Source organism: Nerophis ophidion, linkage group LG16 (assembly GCF_033978795.1).
Source record: "Nerophis ophidion isolate RoL-2023_Sa linkage group LG16, RoL_Noph_v1.0, whole genome shotgun sequence".
In the NCBI taxonomy this organism is placed as follows: domain Eukaryota; kingdom Metazoa; phylum Chordata; class Actinopteri; order Syngnathiformes; family Syngnathidae; genus Nerophis; species Nerophis ophidion.
The window spans coordinates 34,991,067-35,008,911 of record NC_084626.1 but is presented as its reverse complement, the minus strand read 5'-3'; the positions used below and the strand labels follow the sequence as shown (position 1 = coordinate 35,008,911).

The window sequence follows — 17,845 nt, the reverse complement described above, 5'->3', positions numbered from 1 at the left end:
TTTTGTGCGATGCAAAGAGTAAACGGAACCTTGCAGCCACACCCGCATTGTATAATGTTAATTTAAAGGACGTCGGCTCAACTTGTTTACATTCTGGATGGATAGGTTTGACTCCTACATTATTTTGGATGTGCTCCTTTAACAACAACTTGTTTGTCTGTAACATTCTGTGTTTGTGTATCCAGATGGTCAGTTACTCTAAAAGTGGAGCACTGGGCTAAGCCCCCACTTTAACACACTCTAATCAGTGTGTGTGTGTGTGTGTGTGTGTGTGTTTGTGGGAGAGAGAGCGATCCATGGACATTATAGAATAGAATACAATAGAATAGAAAGTACTTTATTGATCCCTGGGGGAAATTCAGCACCATAGTTCGCTCAAAATAAACAATAATAATAATTAATAATATATGACATATATTATATATTCAATATATAATATATGAATAATATACACATATTCTACATATTTTCTACATTTAAGTGCAGTCAAGAAGGAACATATGCATTATACAGTCTGATGGCTGTCGGTATGAAGGACCTCCTGTGTCGTTCCGTGTTACATTTTGGGAGTCTTGACTCTGACTAGGAAGAACAAACCATGGTGTGTTGTCAAAAAATATATATATATATATATTTATTGTCCTTTCTGGCAAACCCAGCCCCCATGTCACTATCATGCCTTGCACTGCCTTTTTTAATTATTTTGATTGCACACTCGTACAATTTCATCTTCTTTTTCTTTCTGCGAGACAATTTTCACACACGCCCACACGCACGCACGCACGCGCACGCACACACGCACACACACATATGGACACACACACTGGGGTTGTGTAAGAGTATTCAGGTCAGTAAGTTGATGTGATTACATTTTTTTAACAGTCGCCCGAAGCACTCTCCCGTTATTCCGCCTCTTTCACACAGCAGTTTGCTGGCAGAAAAACGTCGTTGTTGTGGTGTCATTCCACAAAAGACACGTTATCGCGTTATTTCTAATAAATTTGGTGAGCCTGATGATTTTGGAGGCGTTTATCAAGCAGGGGTGCACGCAGGCATTCGGTTGACGCCCTAAAACTTTGATTATCTTTGGGAGCAAGTATGTTGTCCATTAGGAAATGTTTCATCTTAATCCAGGATTAATCCGCTTTAATCCCGCTTTAATCTCCCTTTTGTATAAAGAACATCAGCATCTGGTGGCCATTCCCACATCCAACAATTCAGTAAAACCATACATTAAATATGAAGTCCACAGGGAAACAGCTATTCATTATCCTGCAGTTTGTTCCCTGAGTGAGCAAGGGTACACAGAGATGTTTTCTATTGTAAGAGCATCACTCTGACCTAAATGGAAAATACAAATCCTGCAGATGTTCTGCTGAATGATTCAACAGCTAAGCTAAACACGTGACTTCACCTCTCCATTATTCATGCTTCACATTGTGTTGACTGTAAAACATGCACACTGAGAGGAAGTGAATGATGTCACTGAGGATGATGTCATTGAGAAGGTGAAGGAGTCACTGAGAACATGTGATTGAGAAGGATCTGATTTAGAATGATGTCACTGAGCATGAAAGGGATTTTACTGAGAATATGTCACTCAAGATGGGAATGATGTCGCTGACAACGATGACGCTCAGAATGACGACTGACAATGATGTCATTGAGAAAGTGAAAGATGTCACTGAGAAAATAAATTACATTGCTGAAAATAACAAAAAATTATGTCAGAGATAAAGTCAATTATTTTACTGAAAATGATATCACCGAGGAAGTGAAATTACATGACTGGCGTCAGATGTTTTCTCAGAAGGAAATGCGTGTGAAAATGATGTCACTGAGAATGATGTCACTGAAAATGTTGTGACTAAGAAATTGTATGATGTCACTGAAAATGATGAGACTGAGGTGGAGAAAACTGAAAATGATGACATTGAGAATGATGTCACTGAAAATGTTGTGACTGAAAATGTTGTGACTGAGAAAATGTATGTCACTGAGAATGATGACGCTCAGGAGAACGAAGTCATTGAGGAAGTGAATGATGTCACCGATAATGATGTCACTGATAATGATGTCACCGATAATGATGTCACTGACAATGATGTCACTGACAATAATAACACTGACAAGCATGACACTGAGAATGAGGTCACGGAAAATTATGACAGTGAAGAATGATATCACTGAGAAGGATATTACTGAGAACGATGATAGCTTAATGATGTCACTGAGAATGATGACGCTCAGGTGAACGAAGTCATTGAGGAAGTGAATGATGTCACCGATAATGATGTCACTGATAATGATGTCACCGATAATGATGTCACTGACAATGATGTCACTGACAATAATAACACTGACAAGGATGACACTGAGAATGATGTCACGGAAAATTATGACAGTGAAGAATGATATCACTGAGAAGGATATTACTGAGAACGATGATAGCTTAATGATGTCCCTGAGAAAATGAATGATGTCACTGAGAATAATGCCACTGAAATTATGTTACTAAGAATGTGGATGATGTCACTGAGAATGATGTTGTCAGGTTCAAACGCTGATGACATTTATTAGACAAGACAAAAAGGCAAAGAATCAAACAGAGACAAAATTAAATTTGGACTCGGATCCAAGGAAAGACATGGCCACTGTACACTCTCTGTACAGTCTTCACCAAGCTCTGCCCCAAGACCGTTCTCATCCTTCTTTATTAGATTTTCACCCCCCTCCTTCCCACAGCTGCTTCTCTGGGAAGTTGGTCGTGATCAGCGTTGCCTTCGGTTCCCGAACAGTTCAAAGAAAGTTCCATAAAATTGTTCAAAGAGGGTCCCATAAAACAGATCAAAGAAAGAGTTCGTAAAAAATGTTCAATAAGAGTTCCTGTGGAAATTGGGCAGTTTCTGCCATCTGTCCGCTTGGAAGTCCATGTGGGGTTTTATGAGCATTCTTCTTGGAAGGTTTCAGCCTTTTATTTTCTTATCTGGAACACAATGTAATACAAAGTTTTATTAAATAATTTACACACATTTTTTCTGACAATGTCACTAAAAAAGCTGTGACTGAGAAAATGATGTCACTGAGGAAATGAATGATGTCACAGACTGAGAATGATGACAAAGTGATAATATCACTGAGAAAGTGAATTATATCACTGATAATGATGTCACTGACAAGGACGACACTGATAATGATAATAATGACTCTGAGAATGATGGCACTCAGAATGCTGTCACTGAAAATTATGACATTGTAGAATGATTTCAATGAGAATGATATCACTGAGAAAAATGATAATGAGAATAGATTGCACTGTGAAGGATATTACTGAGAATGATGATACTGAGAGAGTTGTCACCGAGAATGATGTCACTGAGAATAATGCCACTGAAATGATGTTACTAAGAATGCGGGTGATGTCACTGAGAATGATGTCACTAAAGATGCTGTGACTGAGAAAATGATGTCACTGAGGAAATGAATGATGTGACAGACTGAGAATGATGACACTGAGAAAGTGAATAATATCACTGAGTAAGTGAATTATATCACTGTTAATGATGTCACTGACAATGATGTCACTGACAAGGACGACACTGAGAATGATAATAATGACACTGAGAATGATGGCACTCAGAATGCTGTCACTGAAAATTATGACATTGGAAATTATTTCAATGAGAATGATATCGCTGAGAATGACAGTGAGAATAGATATCACTGTGAAGGATATTACTGAGAATGATGACACTGAGAGAGTTGTCACCGAGAATGATGTCACTGAGAGTGAGATCACTGAGAATGATAACACTGAGAATTAGGTCACTAAGAAAGTGAATGATGACACTGAGAAAGTGAATGATGACACTGAGAAAGTGAATGATGTCACTGAAAATGAGGACACTGATAATGGTGTCACTGAGAATGATGTAATTGACAATGATGACATTGTGAATAATAATACTTGGAATAATGTCGCTGAGAAAGTAAATAGTGCCACTGAAAATAATGTCACTGAGGAAGATGATACTGAGGAAGAGAATGATGTCACATACAGTTGTTTGATGATCCGTAGTAAAGCAAAGCTGATAATGATGTCACTGACAACAATGATACTGAGAATGAGGACACACTGAGAATGATGACACTGAAATGTTGACACTGATAATCATGTCCCGGAGAATGATGACACTAGAATTTTATCACTGACAATGAAGACACTGACAATCATGTCACTGAAAGTTGTTTGATGATTAGTAGTAAAGCAAAGCTGATAATGATGTCACTGACAAAAATGATACTGAGAATGAGGACACTGATAATTATGTCACTGAGAATGATGACACTGAAAATGTTGACACTGATAATGATGTCACTGAGAATGACAAAACTTAAAATTATATCACTGACAATGAAGACACTGAGTATCATGTCAATGAGAATGATGTCATTGACAATGATGACAGTGAGAATGAGGTCACTAAGAAAGTGAATGCTGTCACTGAGAAAGTGAATGATATCACTAAGAATGATGTCTCTGAGAACGATGACCCTAATAATGGTGTCACTGAGAATGACGTCAATATAATAATACATCTCCGAATGATATCACTGAGAATGAGGTCACTAAGAAAGTGAATGATGTGGAATGAGAATGATGTCACTCAGAATGATGTCATTGACAATGATGACACTGAATGATATCACTTCGAAGGATGACACTTAGAATGATGTTGCTGAGAAAGTAAATGGCGTCACTGAGAATAATGTGACTGCGGAAGATGATACTGAGGATGAAAATGATGTCACTGACAGTTGTTTGATGATCAGCAGTAAAGCAAAGTTTAAAAAGTGATTTCTTGTCTTCCTCCTCATCCTCTGTTCTTCATCACAGTGCTGTTCAGCTTCAGAAGCTCTCTGCCACACACGTTGACGTTGGAACTTGGCGAGACAGTTTTCATCCTGGAGAAATGTGAAGGTAACGTTTAAACTTCCTGTGGTTAAAAGTCAGTTTTGGAAAACCTGCAAAATCTTTGCTGTCTTTCAGGCTGGTTCAGAGGCTTCTCCAGCAGGAGGTCAAACATCAAAGTAAGGAAGTTCTTCATTGTCTTCTAACCTTCATTGGCCTTTCAACTCTTCATTTGTGTACTCACAGTCCTACACGCACACGCACACACACACACACACACACACACACACACACACACACACACACACACACACACACACACACACACACACGCACACATAGAGTTGTTTCCATAGAGACGCCCATTCCTTAAGTGTCGAGGTCACCTCAGCAACAACGACGTCTTCAACGGGCACCACCGTCTCCTTAGACCTGCCCACACACACACACACACACACACACACACACACACACACACACACACACACACACACACACACACACACACTAACGCACGCACATTCACACACACACTCTGAGGCTTTAGATGCACGGGTGAGTTCCTGACATAGGTGACGAGCCTTCCCGGTAAGGTTTATTCAGGTGTACTGGAGAGGAGGCTACGCCGGATAGTCAAACCTCCAATTCAGGAGGAACAGTGTGGTTTTCGTCCCGGTCGTGGAACTGTGGACCAGCTCTGTACTCTCGGCAGGGTCCTCGAGGGTGCAAGGGAGTTTGCCCAACCAGTCTACATGTGCTTTGTGGACTTGGAGAAGGCATTCGACCGTGTCCCTCGGGAAGTCCTGTGGGGAGTGCTCAGAGAGTATGGGGTACCGGACTGTCTTATTGTGGCGGTCCGCTCCCTGTATGATCAGTGTCAGAGCTTGGTCCGCATTGCCGGCAGTAAGTCGAACACATTTCCAGTGAGGGTTGGACTCCGCCAAGGCTGTCCTTTGTCACCGATTCTGTTCATAAGTTTTATGGGCAGAATTTCTAGGCGCAGTCAAGGCGTTGAAGGGTTCCGGTTTGGTGGGCGCGGGATTAGGTCTCTGCTTTTTGCAGATGATGTGGTCCTGATGGCTTCATCTGGCCGGGATCTTCAGCTCTCACTGGACCGGGTCGCAGCCGAGTGTGAAGCGACCGGAATGAGAATCAGCACCTCCAAGTCCGAGTCCATGGTTCTCGCCCGGAAAAGGGTGGAATGCCATCTCCGGATTGGGGAGGAGACCCTGCCCCAAGTGGAGGAGTTCAAGTACCTAGGAGTCTTGTTCACGAGTGAGGGAAGAGTGGATCGTGAGATCGACAGGCGGATCGGTGCGGCGTCTTCAGTAATGCGGACGTAGTACCGATCCGTTGTGGTGAAGAAGGAGCTGAGCCGGAAGGCAAAGCTCTCAATTTACCGGTCGATCTACGTTCACATCCTCCCCTATGGTCATGAGCTTTGGGTCAGAACCGAAAGGATAAGATCACGGGTACAAGCGTCCGAAATTAGTTTCCTCTGCCGGGTGGCGGGGCTCTCCCTTAGAGATAGGGTGAGTAGCTCTGCCATACGGGAGGAGCTCAAAGTAAAGCCGCTGCTCCTCCACATCGAGAGGAGCCAGTTGAGGTGGTTCGGGCATCTGGTCAGGATGCCACCCGAACGCCTCCCTAGGGAGGCTTTTAGGGCACGTCCAACCGGTAGGAGGCCACGAGGAAGACCCAGGACACGTTGGAAGGACTATGTCTCCCGGCTGGCCTGGGAACGCCTCGGGACCCCCCGAGAAGAGCTAGACGAAGTGGCTGGGGAGAGGGAAGTCTGGGCTTCCCTGCTTAGGCTGCTGCCCCCGCGACCTGACCTCGGATAAGCGGAAAAAGATAGATGGATGGATGGATGGTCACGATGAAATGTGTGTGTGGAAAAAAGTGTACATAGAGTATTTATTGATTGATTTATTGGTCTTTCTGTTTTTGCAGGGTGTTTTCCCATCAAGTTACATTCACTTGAAGAAATGCACTGTTACCAATAAAGGGTACGACTACCAAATACACACAAGTCTAAACAAGTATTGAGAAAAACTTTAACCTGAACACACGTTTTTTTTAGCAGTTTTTTGTTTGTGTATTTTTCACTGCAAGGTATGTTAGTAGAGTATTATCTTCACAAATGTTATTGCATACGCGGGCGTCCACGCAGATTAGCCAAAAAATTGTACACAAGTTAAGAGTACCGTTACTGTTTAGTAATATGACTCAAGTAAAAGTAAAAATGAGTAATATATACTTGAGTAAGCAAGTATCCAGTGAAAACAACTACTCAAGTTACTGTCAACCTTTTGATTTATTTAGTGGTTATTTACTCTCCAACCGTGGTTAGTGTGTGTGAATGTGTGTGCATGTGTGTGTAATAGAGAGAGACACCACTAAAGCATGTAGTACAAATTTGACATATTTTCCAATCACTTATGTTGCAATAACAGGGTTACTGTTAGCATAATGTTATCTAAAACAAGAAAAAAACATGTTGGAAGAGGAATTTTTGTGGCTGAAGTGTGAAGATTTCTACTGACACAGATGACAGCACATAATATCATGTTCTTTTTCCTAGTTTATTAGTAAACAATGTGTAGTTTCAGCTCTGTTTGATTGGTTAAGGAACCTAGTATTAGCACTATATATACTGTATATATATATATATATATATATATATAACAAATAATAATTTTAAATAAATAAGGGAAATGGAGCGTGACGAATCCAAAGTGTGTGTGTGTGAGACTATGTGTGGTGATTAACTGTTAAGTGTTACCGGTAGTGTTGAGCGAAAGGCGGAAGATCAAGAGGAATAAGGCAGAGCTCAGAGGTCTGTGAGCAGGCAGAAAGCCAGGGTCTATAGTGAGGCTTCGAAGGTCCGTGTCCAGGCGAGAGGTTAAGATCCAAGAGGCAGTCAGAGCAGAGGGAACACAGGGATCAGAGACGCACAGCTCGTAACGGGGGAACGGGGGGAGGCTGCTGGATCGACAAGAAAACACGAGACAAATCAACACGGAGGGAGCGAAGCAGAGAGAGAGCGTATGCAAAAGAGCTCGAATAAAACTGGACTCACTGGTGACGGTGGTAGAGAAAAGGACTGTGGACAAACTAGTAAGCATCCTGGATGATGCCAGTCACCCTCTGCATAGCGTTATCATTAGCCAGAGGAGCCTGGTCAGTGCTAGACTGCTTCATCCCAAGTGCAGGACTAATAGACTCAAAAACTCCTTTGTTCCACATGCCATTAGACTGTACAACTCCTCTCTGGGGGGCAGGGGAAATACTAGGATGACAGGGGATGCAAAACCATAAGATTTATCCCCATTATTTACTTTTTAAATTCGAACTCAAGTCGGTACACTGCTGCTGGAATTTAAAACTTTCCTACAGTAACTCTACTGAAGGAATCATTAAAGTACTATCTATCTATCTATCTATCCATCTATCTATCTATCTATCTATCTATCTATCTATCTATCTATCTATCTATCTATCTATCTATCTATCTATCTATCTATCTATCTATCTATCTATCTATCTATCTATCTATCTATCTATCTATCTATCTATCTATCTATCTATCTATCTATCCATCTATCTATCTATCTATCTATCTATCTATCTATCTATCTATCTATCTATCTAGACTGGTTTGGCTTACTGTACAGGACAGGTAGCTACGTTCTGGCCCGGCACGCAGGTCTGCACTGGCTTAAGAAGCCCAGGAAGCTCATCAACGACAGGTGTGTAGATTGCTAATTGATTGCAGCCGCCGGCTGCAGCAGCAGATGAGCGCCCGTGGGCGTGTCCCGAGGCGCTTTCCACAGAGCTCATTGAGGAATGCGCAGCGGCATGCGCTTGCGCCGTGACACATGTGACAGTACCCGCCGGTAGAAGTGTCTCTTAAGGAGCAAAGAGAACCCTTTTCTTTGCAAACAGTACTTAATAGACTATAGATCAAAATAATGATGAACGTGACTCATTGTAACATACTAAAAGTAGCGTTTCGTCCTCACAAAAATACTCAAGTCAAAGTAAAAGTATGGATAAAAAGTTACCTAAGTGAATGTAGCGCAGTAAATGTAACGCTTTACTATGCAATACTACATACATGTGACTTTAAATGTGTGTGTGTGTGTGTGTGTGTGTGTGTGTGTGCGTGTGTGTGTGTGTGTGTGTGTGTGCGTGCGTGTGTGCGTGCGTGCGTGTGTGTGTGTGTGTGTGGGCAGGTCTAAGGAGACGGTGGTGCCCGTTGAAGACGTCGTTGTTGCTGAGGTGACCTCGACACTTCAGGAATGGGCGTCTCTATGGAAACAACTCTATGTGGTGAGTTGCTCCTTTTCACGCCTTTTACCTTGAACCTCTCAGTCTGACATCATCATCACAGACACACACACACACACACACAAGATACAAAATAATGATTGTACAATGATATTAAAACAAGTAAAACGAAGACAAATGATAAGGACTAATGAGTGAACGTCTTCAGAGACACAAAGTGGACTTATTCTTCAAGCTGGGTCACGTGATGTCGGAGCTGATTGATTTGAGGAGACAGCTGCTGTCCGATCAGCTGACACATGAGCAGAACCGAGAAATCAAAAGACACGTGACGGCCAGACTGGACTGGGGAAACGAGTGAGAAACACACACGTGCCACACAATCTTATCACATACATCTTACCTCTGTGCGTGTGCGTATGCGTGTGTGTGCGCGCGTGTGTGTGTGTGTGTGTGTGTGTGTGTGTGTGTGTGTCTGTGTGTGTGTGTGTGTGCGGTCAGACATTTAGGTTTGGATTTGGTGCCAAGAAAAGAGTTTGCAATGGTGGATGAAGATCAGATCAGCGTTTCAGATCTTTACAAGATGGTGAGTTTGATGCAGAGGCCATCATTTGAATGATCAATATCAATACAGTGGTACCTCAGTGATTATTAATAATCTGTTCCAAAAGGTTGGACAAAAACTGAACTTTAGGGAAATCAAAGCAATTTGTCCCAATGGAAATAATCAAATGCATCCTTTCCAAACACACAAAAACACAGAAAAATCATATTTGTTTCATGCAAATAACAATGTGAAGTATGACGACCGAAAAGGATAAATGAACCTTCAACATCACATTTATTATATCTATTTATTAACATCTATTTATTAAGTCACAGAAATTGAAATTCAGTGATTTGATGCATTTGCAAACAGCTAAAATTAGGAATAAAGTAAACTATAACCTGCTACCCAAGAATGTACAGCAATTATTCTCAACAAAAGAGGAGACATATAACTTCAGAGGAGAAATTGAATTTAAAACATTTGTATGCTTGTACAACACTTAAAACCTTAAAGGCCTACTGAAATGAGATTTTTTTATTCAAACGGGGATAGCAGGTCCATTCTATGTGTCATGCTTGATCATTTCGTGATATTGCCATATTTTTGCTGAAAGGATTTAGTAGAGAACATCGACGATAAAGTTCGAAACTTTTGGTCGCTAATACAAAAGCCTTGCCTTTACCGGAAGTAGCAGACGATGTGCGCGTGACGTCACCGGTGTGAGGGCTCCTCACGTCCTCACATTGTTTACAATGTGAGCCTCCAGCAGCAAGAGCTATTTTAAGCAAGGATGAAAGATTTGAGGATAAGGTAAGTTAGAGTGAAGCACAAAAAAACAAAAACCCCAAAAAATGAGAAAAAGCAACGGCTCCGGGCGGCAGCAGTGTGAGGATTTCAGATGTAATTAGACACATTTACTAGGATAATTCTGGAAGATCCCTTATCTGCTTATTGTTTTAATAGTGTTTTAGTGAGATTGTAAAGTCATACCTCAAAGTCGTATGGCTGTGGTGAACGCCAGTGTCTTTGATGGAAGCCATGGAGAAGCCAAGCTCACAGCTGCCTTTTTGGACAGCTGCTACAGGAGGAGGTCCAGTAATCCACTGATGTCTCCGGTAAGAGCCGACTTAATATCACAATTTTCCCGTCCATAAACATGCTGGTTGACATAGAGAAACATGTTCGCTTGACCGCTCTGTGGTAAAGCTTCACAACAAACAAAGAAACACCGGCTGTGTCTCGGTAATAAAGGCAGCTGCAATCCACCGCTTTCCACCAACAGCATTGTTCTTTATAGTCTCCATTATTAATTGAACAAATTGCAAAAAATTCAGCAACACAGATGGCCAAATTATTGTGTAATTATACGATTAAAAGAGACGACTTTTAGCCGTAAGTGATGCTGGGCTAATATGTCTCCTCCAACCAATAACGTCACAAGCACGCATCATCATTCCGCGACGTTTTCAACAAGAAACTCCGTAGGAAATTTAAAATTGTAATTTAGTAAACTAAACCAGCTGTATTGGCATGTGTTGCAATGTTAATATTTCATCATTGATATATAAACTATCAGACTGCGTGTTCGGTAGTAGTGGGTTTCAGTAGGCCTTTAAGCACATTTGTACGTGGAATTCAATTATGGAATGGATTAAGGAAAGAAATCAAACAAAGCACCCATACTTTTTAGAGTATTTTATTGATATCATTGCCACAGCAAGGACTCCCATTTCTGTTCCGACTTCTGACCCTTCTGTCCTGTTTAACTACTCTGCTGTTTTTAATCAGTTTGAGCTAGTGACTCTGCGGCAGTTAGAAAAATTAACGAATCATATGAAGCCCTCAGGTTCCCCCCAAGATGCTGTCCCTCCTACATGTTTTAAAGAAGTGTTTTCTTGCATAGGGCAGCCTGTTCTTAACATTCTAAATTCTGTTTTCTGGTGTAGTTCCTACCAGTTTTAAACACGCCGTGGCTCAACCGCTTTTAAGGAAACCTGGTCTTGACAGTTCAATTTTAGCCCATTTTAGCCCCATTTCTAAGCTGCCTTTCCTCTCAAAGATCTTGGAGAAGATTGTTTTTACCCAGTTAATCACTGTGATATTTTAGAAGTCTTTCAATCTGGTTTCAAACCTTTTCAGAGTACCGAGTCAGCATTACTAAGGGTTCTTAATGACATCCTGAGAGCAACAGATGTAGGTGATCATGTGGGTTTTAGTTTTACTGGATCTAACAGCAGCATTTGATATGGTGGACCATAATATTTTAATTAGCCGCCTACAGCATCAAGTGGGCATCTGTGGTACTGCTTTGAGTTGGCTGAAGTCATATTTGACTAACAGAACTTTCTCTGTAAATGTTGCTGGTTTTGAATCTTCTGTTGCTCCATTGACATGTGGGGTCCCACAAGGCTCAGTTTTAGGACCACTGCTCTTTTCTATTTATTTACTTCCTCTGGGCTCAATCCCAAGAAAGCATGATATTTGTTTTCATTGTAATGCCGATGACACACAGATTTATTTTCCGTTAAAGAGAAATCATGCATCTTCAATGCAGTCGCTACTTGCTTGCCTTGAAGATATCAAGGCCTGGATGGCGCTAAATTTCTTAAATTTCAATGAAAAGAAGACAGAAGACCTACTCAGTGACCTAGTGGTTAGCGTGCCCGCCCTGAGATCGGTAGGTTGTGAGTTCAAACCGAGTCATACCAAAGACTATAAAAATGAGACTCATTACCTCCCTGCTTGGCACTCGGCATCAACGGTTGGAATTGGGGATTAAATCACCAAAAAAGATTCCTGGGCGTGGCACTGCTGCTGCCCACTGCTCCCCTCACCTCCCAGTGGGTGATCAAGGGTGATGGGTCAAATGCAGGGAATAATTTCGCCACACCAAGAGTGTGTGTGATAATCATTGGTATTTTAACTTTAACTTTTTAGAATTAATAGAGTTTGGACCTAGTGGTACCTGTGAGCTCCCCCCTGTTGACTTTGGCCCCTTGACTTTGCACTTAAGCCCATGGTCACCAACCTGGGCTTTCGTATTGACAGTGATTTTAAATTGGACAGTCAGACTGGCACAGTGGTGAAAGCCAGCTTTTTTTTTATTTATGTCAGCTGGCCAAGGTTAAAAATCTATTTTCTAGGCAACAGTTTGAGACAGTAATCCATTCCTTTATTACATCTCGGCTGGATTACTGTAACTCTTTGTATTTTGGTATTATTCAATACTCTCTCTCACGTCTGCAGCTGGCCCAAAATGCAGCTGCCCGACTTTTAACAAACACAAAAAAAAGAGAGTACATTTCCCCTGTTTTAGCCTCCCTCCACTGGCTGCCTGTGTCTTTTAGAGTCCATTTTAAAATGATCTTACTCGTTTTTAAATCATTACATGGTCTTGCCTCACCTTACCTCTCTGAGCTGCTCCACCGGTCCCTCAGGTCAGCTGATCAGCTGATCCTGGAGGTCCCCAAATCAAAGCGCAAGCTCAAAGGAGACAGAGCATTCTCTGTTGTGGGTCCCAAACTCTGGAACAATCTCCCTTTCCATGTGAGACAGGCCCCTTATTTGGCTATTTTTAAGACCCTTCTTAAAACCATTTTTATTCACTGGCTTTTAACCCAGCATGAGACCTTAAACTGTTTTTAACTTTTAAATTTTTTAACTGTTTCTAACTGCTTTTTATCCAACAAATTGTTCTTAGGGTAATTTGTATTTGCTATTTCAATGTGTTTTTTTTTTTACTTCTGTTTTAAATGTTATTTTTTTAGTCTGTCCTTTGCCTTTATTTTTTTGTGGTGTACAGCCCTTTGTTCTTCAACTGTGGTTGTTTTTAAAGGGCTTTATAAATAAAGTTGGTATGGTATGGTATATTATGGTATGAAGTGACGATCTGTCACTTCATATTTGTTTGTTTCCTTGTTTTGTATTGACAGTGCTCTTATTTTGTTTCCATTTACTGTTTGTCCCGCTGAGCACTGTGGTTCTTCCCTCACCTGCTGTTGATTGGCAGCCCGTCCACACCAGCTGCCAATCAGCATGTCTCCATTTATGCCTGTCACGAGCGGTCTTCAGTGCTCAAAGATTGCTTTATGTTTGGTACTATTATATAGACGAATGCTTCAATTTCTGTTTAATGAGATTAAAACTCATCCTACCTGCTCTCTGTTCTCCTGGTTCCTGCATCTTGGGGTCACTAATACGGCAGCCATGCGAGTTCCTCATAAAGATGAATCAGTTTAAGAGACTGTTCACAAAGTACACAGAACAAGAATTATGATGAACATGTTGAACACATTTTTTCTTTTTTATTCAGACAAAGATTATTTATGTATTTAATATGTGTTTGCTTACTATGGTATATTATTTATTTTTTATTTGTTCACTGTTCTGTTACTGAGAACAAGGAAATTGGATAACATTGCTATGGTATTAAAAAGGGTAGGATTAAATAAGCTCTGCTTCTTCCTACTCCTTTTCGGATGTGCTGTAATGAAACAACCGGAATTGTGGGATGCATTACATTGTATTGTACGCATTTTCAAAATAAACTGAAACTGAACTGAACTGAACTGAACATTTAGAGCTGCACGAGTGCCACATATACACTTTGTGACAACTTCTTTCCCGAAACGAAGGGCGTTTCTCACCTTCTTAATCAAAATGCTTGCACTCGCAACTTCCTTTGGCCCCATGCTAGGTTATTTTGCAGTCCCACTCAATAAAAACAATAATTATACAGAGACAGAGTTACCAACGCGGAGGGATCTTTGTGTGGGCATTCAGCCCCGCAGAATTTACACAGGCAAACAGTTTGTCACACACGACGTTTGGCCACACTATAATTGGGAAAAACGTTTGCCTCAAAATTTTGTTAAAAAGCGGGGCGAAAAACGTACTGTCGTACCACTGTATGATAATTATATACATATGCCTGTTACAATGATGATGACGATGTTTTTCTTCACAGCATCTTAGCAGCAGACACAACGCTCACCACAACTCTTCACAGGTTTGTCAACATACACAAGACTTACGCACTACTTCAAGTTGAATTCAAAATACCATTTTATAAAGGTAGGGCAGGGGTTTGCAACCCAAAATGTTGAAAAAGCCATATTGGACCAAAAATACCAAAAACAAATCTGTCTGGAGCTGGAAAAAAATTAAACGCTGTATATAAGTGTTATAATGTGTCAAACATGGACTTGGACGTGGGTTGTTTCTTCGACGCAAAGGATAGTTGGCACGAGCGAGATATGAATGTGAGTACATATTTATTTTTAACACTATAACTAAAAAAAAAGGCAAACAAAGGGCGCTCACAAGGAGGTACAAACACTGGGCTATGAAAAAACAAAAGACTAGTAAAAAGGCTACAAACTATAAACATGAACAAAAAACACTTGCACTGTGGCATGAACAACAAAACTTACGTGGCGTGGACAAAACGAACAGCATAGCATGGCATGAAGCAGATGAGGAATACGGGTATGTATGTAGATAGTTGCCAGGCCGACTACCTGGTGACTGTGGCTTAGATAATAGGCTATGATAATTAACAACAGGTGTGAGAGCTGAGGACAAGGGCGTGACATGCGGGCAAGGTGAAAATCCATGAGTAGCTATGGAAACAAAGAAAACAAGGAAGTTTAAAAGCAAGAACTGAATGTCTAAAAGATAACCAAACATGACAAAAACGAAACATGATCACATGGGCGTGACATAATGAAGGCAACACATGACGTAAGTGCCGATATTAGTTGTATTAGCCTTCTATCAAAATGACTATATGTCGCAGGCTGAAGCAAATCTTCGTTGACAGAAACGTTGAAATTTAATATTTATTCTACACATTTTTACAACATTATAAACCATTAGTAAATCAGCGGCTACTTAGAAGGTGAAATAACTCCTGGAAATTAATGGCTTTGAATGGCCAAAGGTATAGATGTGTGTGTCCAAGTTAAAGGAAACGGCAGGCTGTCTTCCTTTAATAGATTTATTACAATCTTTGGCAAGCAAGGTCATGTTTGCTGTGGTCTGGAACAACAGTGCACAAACAACTATCAGAGATGCAGCCAATATTACATACAGATAATGTGTCACGAAGCATACAAAACTAAATTATGTACAAGGAGGATAAAAGTAAAGTAATTAAATGAGCTCAAATATACCTACAAATGTGTACATGCAGCTATCCTATATAGCATGTTAGCATGGATTAGCTTGCAGTCCTGCACTGACTATTAGCACTCCAACAAGTCAATAACATCAACAAAGCGCACCTTTGTGAATTCACGCACAGTATAAAACGTTTGGTGGACAAAATTAGATAAAGAAGGAGTGGAAGATTTTACATGTAAACAAACTGTTGCGTCAGAGTCCAAACTATTGTGAGTTCAAGAACCGCCGAAATTAGTAGGACAAAACGATGTTCACCAAATACCCTCATCAATGAAGCATACACACAAACATATTAAACAGTGGGGTTTCTTATAATTGGGAAGGTTTGTGTCATGTTTGTCCTCAAACTAATAACGTAGTAAAACAAAAAATATATTTTCCCCCATCTTTTTCCATTTTAATCCTTTTTTAAAAATGCTCCAGGGAGCCATTAATGTGGCATTGAAGAGCCGCATCAGCTCGAGAGCTATGGGTTGCTGACCCCCGAGGTAGGGAGTTAACTTTCCAACATCTAAATCAACTTGGGGGTCCTTAGCTTGGATAATCTTGAATAACCCTGATTTAAAGCAATACATGTGTTTCTTTTGCAAAACAAAAAAAAATGAGTCAAAGAAATGTTGATTAATTTGGACTGAGATCATCTGTGGTGTTTTTTTTTTTAGGCTGACCAGAACGGGCGCCAGAAACAGGGCGGCGACGCATGCAAGGCTCCCGTCGCTCATCACCTGCTGGTCAAATTGAAGAGTTTCACCTCCAACAACATCGGCGAGGACACCGACATCTTCGTCTCGCTCTACGACTTCCGAGAGGGAAAAACCATCAGGTGAGTTGTCAGTCAGTCAAAAGGACGTGGATGAAAAAAACAGGTGCAATACGAAGGTCAAAAGTGACTTACTAATCAGCGCCCTGGTTGTTTTGTAGCGAAAGGTTTATGGTGAGACTCAACAAAAATGGAGGGCCGAAAAATCCTGAGAAGGTGGAAAGAATGTGCGCTCTTTTCACGGTAAAAACAAGTTAACTCACATACGACTCAGCAAAAAGAAACATTTATACTTATACCACTCAACTGTATTTAAATCAACATTTTTAACTGGAAGTTTGGAAAAGTTTTCAAAACTCTGTGTGTGTGTGTGTGTGTGTGTGTGTGTGTGTGTGTGTGTGTGTGTGAGTGTGTGTGTGTGTGTGTGTGTGTGTGTGTGTGTGTGTGTGTGTGTGTGTGTGTGTGTGTGTGTGTGCGTATGCGTGCGTGTGTTTGTGTGTGTGTGTGTAGGACTTAAGCAACAAGGACATGAAGCGAGATCTTTACATCATCTCACAGGTGATCCGAACAGGTAAAACCCACCAAGTTTTGATATGAAGTTAAAACAAACACATATTTAATTGTAATTAATCTGTTTTATTTGATCATGATTTGAAAAGTGAATTTTATTAATTACAAAAATAGTATAATGCATTTTTCATTGACATCAGCACATGTAAATATGCCAGATTGAACTACATAGGTTAATTTTCATCTGCAGTCCCGATGACATGTTGATGTAAGTGATGCGGGTGATCTACAAAACCCAAAACCAGTGAAGTTGGCACGTTGTGTACAATGTACATAACGTGCCAATTTCACTGGTTTTGGGGTTTTTACTAAAACTGCGTATATAAATGGTAACAAGTGCAAAAGTGGTGCGGACTGCCTTATTCAAATGATCTTTTTGCATGTATACGGACTGTCACCATGGAGACCCTCATTTACCTCCAAATTTATGGCATTGTTCAACCAGTGCCTTTTTGTCATTTTGTTAACATGCACAGCACACAACTATAATATGCACCACCTGTTCTGGGGTATATTGAAGTGCGATCCAAACAGCAGAAGCCAATTTTAGCACGCTGAAAGTGCGCTGAAAGTTTCA

General features: G+C 40.8%; 1 protein-coding gene across 4 annotated transcripts in view; it reads left to right on the top strand.

Annotated features, from left to right (window-relative positions):
• The window catches only part of LOC133535284 (dedicator of cytokinesis protein 3-like), an 87,480-nt gene that overhangs the window by 2,671 nt on the left and 66,964 nt on the right, over window positions 1–17,845 (top strand). For all 4 annotated transcript variants that reach the window (XM_061874970.1, XM_061874969.1, XM_061874968.1 and 1 more), the window contains exons 2-11: window positions 4,898–4,981; window positions 5,051–5,091; window positions 6,866–6,921; window positions 9,151–9,247; window positions 9,414–9,562; window positions 9,707–9,791; window positions 14,722–14,763; window positions 16,601–16,761; window positions 16,860–16,941; window positions 17,209–17,269. In XM_061874970.1, the coding sequence (XP_061730954.1) occupies window positions 4,898–4,981; window positions 5,051–5,091; window positions 6,866–6,921; window positions 9,151–9,247; window positions 9,414–9,562; window positions 9,707–9,791; window positions 14,722–14,763; window positions 16,601–16,761; window positions 16,860–16,941; window positions 17,209–17,269 (858 nt within the window). The remainder of the gene's footprint in view (window positions 1–4,897; window positions 4,982–5,050; window positions 5,092–6,865; window positions 6,922–9,150; window positions 9,248–9,413; window positions 9,563–9,706; window positions 9,792–14,721; window positions 14,764–16,600; window positions 16,762–16,859; window positions 16,942–17,208; window positions 17,270–17,845) is intronic.